Consider the following 2,458-nt stretch of genomic DNA (forward strand, 5'->3'; position numbering starts at 1 on the left):
ATAATGCTTATCTTTAAGGTTTATTACAAGATATATTAAGGTGTTTTATATTATAGGTATGGCTAAACTTGGGTCTGGAAGTAGATTTCTTTGTTATTATATCACTATTCACTGCAAATTCTACACAATCACAAACTCTGTGCAAAGATGGTAATGATAAATACGGCTATCTTATGTTAGATTTGTAGGATTAAATACATATATGTATTTTTAGAAAGATAAAAATATACATACATATGTGTATATATGTATATATGTAATGTTAAAGACTTTGTAAATTTCAGTAACATCTATGTTGTTAATCAAGTTTAAGAATAGGGCTTATATGACAAGTGAAAATGCAAAATGAGAGTAATAGCTATAGAATATGGACGTTTCCCAACTTTTATATTTAGCTACAAAGTACTTATAGATTATGTGCAAACAGTTAATATTAATCACTTGAAAAAGGATATGAATGTACCAAAATCTTAATAGCTATTTTCCTAAGAGGATTGAAGGGAGTTAAAATGTACAGGGCAGAGGTGGCACTGAACCGGAAGATGGCCTTCCCTTTATTCAATACTATAAACGTCTGTAAGACAGGAACACAACATAGAAGCATGAAAGTATAAACCATTGAAACGCTATTATCTACAGTCTGTTACTTGTCATAATGAATTATTGCAACGTTAAATGAGAAACCAGCAGAATCACAACTTTTAATGTGCACTATGAAGACCAACTATCACCGTACCTCTTTCTAACCAGAGAAGAAATCCAATGTCACTTACCTTTCAGCTTGTACTCACCTGCAATGTTATTGTACATGATACATTAAGCCAAGAGAATTTATTTTTTTCCTGATATTGTAAATGAATATTGTAAATATTGTAAATGAAAATCTTAAATGGGTGCACATTTCATTTCATTCCAAAAAACTTAAGGTACTATGCTCCTTTTATAGTGATTTCAGCTCTCTCAATTTTATTGTCTTGAAAATTAATCCTGCGGAATGCAAAAATCATTCAACAGAACTGATACTATTTTTGAAATAAATAGTCTTTTATCATCTATCCTTATGAAATAAACATTATCACTCTATTGGTAAAAGAAAATAAAAACAGCCACCATCAAACCCACTCTTAGCTTAGATGGATACAATCCAACAATTGATTTCCGGAGGCCAAGTTCCCTGGAGAGTGTCTGTTGATCAGGAGTGCTAAATTCTGCATTGGGATTTCTGAGTTAGCCGACACATTGAATTCTAATCCCAGTTGACTGCCTATCTCATGTAGTGTCTCTTATCACGGGGAAAAGCTCAAAAGGTCTGAAGAACCCAGGATCTGTGAATGTGAATGGAATTACCTTCCAAAAATTAGACTCGAGACCAATTGGCAGCGTGCAGACAAACAATTAAGAAGCAACATGCAATAGTTGCTTCTTTACATAAAGGACAGGAATCCGGCTCAGTGTTTCCTAGGGTGTTTACTTATATTTAGACAGAGCCAGGGGTGGGAGAAAGCCTTTTCTCTGTGAATAATATAGTTGAGGAAGGGAATTTTAATTCATTCATTTTTAAAAAGCTCTGTTTTTTAGGCCTTAGAGTACATATCTGCACAGATCTTCTTTATAACATAGCAAGCATTAACTTTATGTTTATTTTCTACCAAGAATGATATTCATTCATTCTCTATGTTAGTTTTCAAGTCATTAATAGATTTTTAATTCCCCCCTCTATATTCAGTATTTTCTAAATTCAAGTAATCACCCCCAAAAATTTACTGAGTTACTATTTGAAAATAGCACTTCTTATCTGGGATAGGTAGAAGTGCCCTAAATCTACTTTGAAAGTGTGGTTCACCCAACCGGTGCTGGTCTGCTAGTTGTTCCCAGTCTGTGACAAAGTAAGTACAGACATGGATAGTATGTGTTTAGAAACTTGTAAGGCAATTTGACCAACTAATTTTGTGTCTGTTGAATCTAATAACAAAGAAGTGGGGGGGGGTTGTAATTTGTGGGTCTGTTTTACATTTCAGTTTTCTAGAATTTTTAAATGTTTTACTGCATTTTATAGAGAATAGAGACCTCACATTCACAACAGAGTTCAAGGAGTACTGCATTAACTCTAATCTCTAACTACATTCCCTCTATTATCTTTGGAGTATGAGTCCAGAAGACAAAGAAAACTGTACCACAAAGTCCATTGGTAGGAAGAGAGAGTTTCACCTGTGCCTACTAGAGGAAAAATCACCTGCGTCGACAATACTTATCCCCTTTTTACTCTGATTCATTCAGTGCCTCTGTCCCTGAATGACACTGTGAGATCATTGTAAAATGTGAACAGACTTGTGCAATGGAAATAAATGCCTTTGCCCTAGGAAGTATGAGCATGCAAGGACACAGAAGGACCAAAGAGAGCCAACTCAAGACTAAATATGGCCCACCTTTCAAACCTACCGAATGTGCTTCCTTTCCC

The 2,458-nt window shown here is 34.6% G+C and overlaps 1 protein-coding gene across 1 annotated transcript in view; it reads right to left on the reverse strand.

Annotated features, from left to right (window-relative positions):
• SCN1A (sodium channel, voltage gated, type I alpha subunit) overlaps positions 1 to 2,458 on the reverse strand; it is a 179,325-nt gene that overhangs the window by 86,172 nt on the left and 90,695 nt on the right. Inside the window, 1 exon segment of the mRNA XM_012655823.1 lies at positions 390 to 574. Coding sequence (XP_012511277.1) covers positions 390 to 574 — 185 coding nt within the window.

This window comes from Propithecus coquereli, unplaced genomic scaffold (assembly GCF_000956105.1).
Source record: "Propithecus coquereli isolate 6110/MARCELLA unplaced genomic scaffold, Pcoq_1.0 Scaffold49, whole genome shotgun sequence".
In the NCBI taxonomy this organism is placed as follows: domain Eukaryota; kingdom Metazoa; phylum Chordata; class Mammalia; order Primates; family Indriidae; genus Propithecus; species Propithecus coquereli.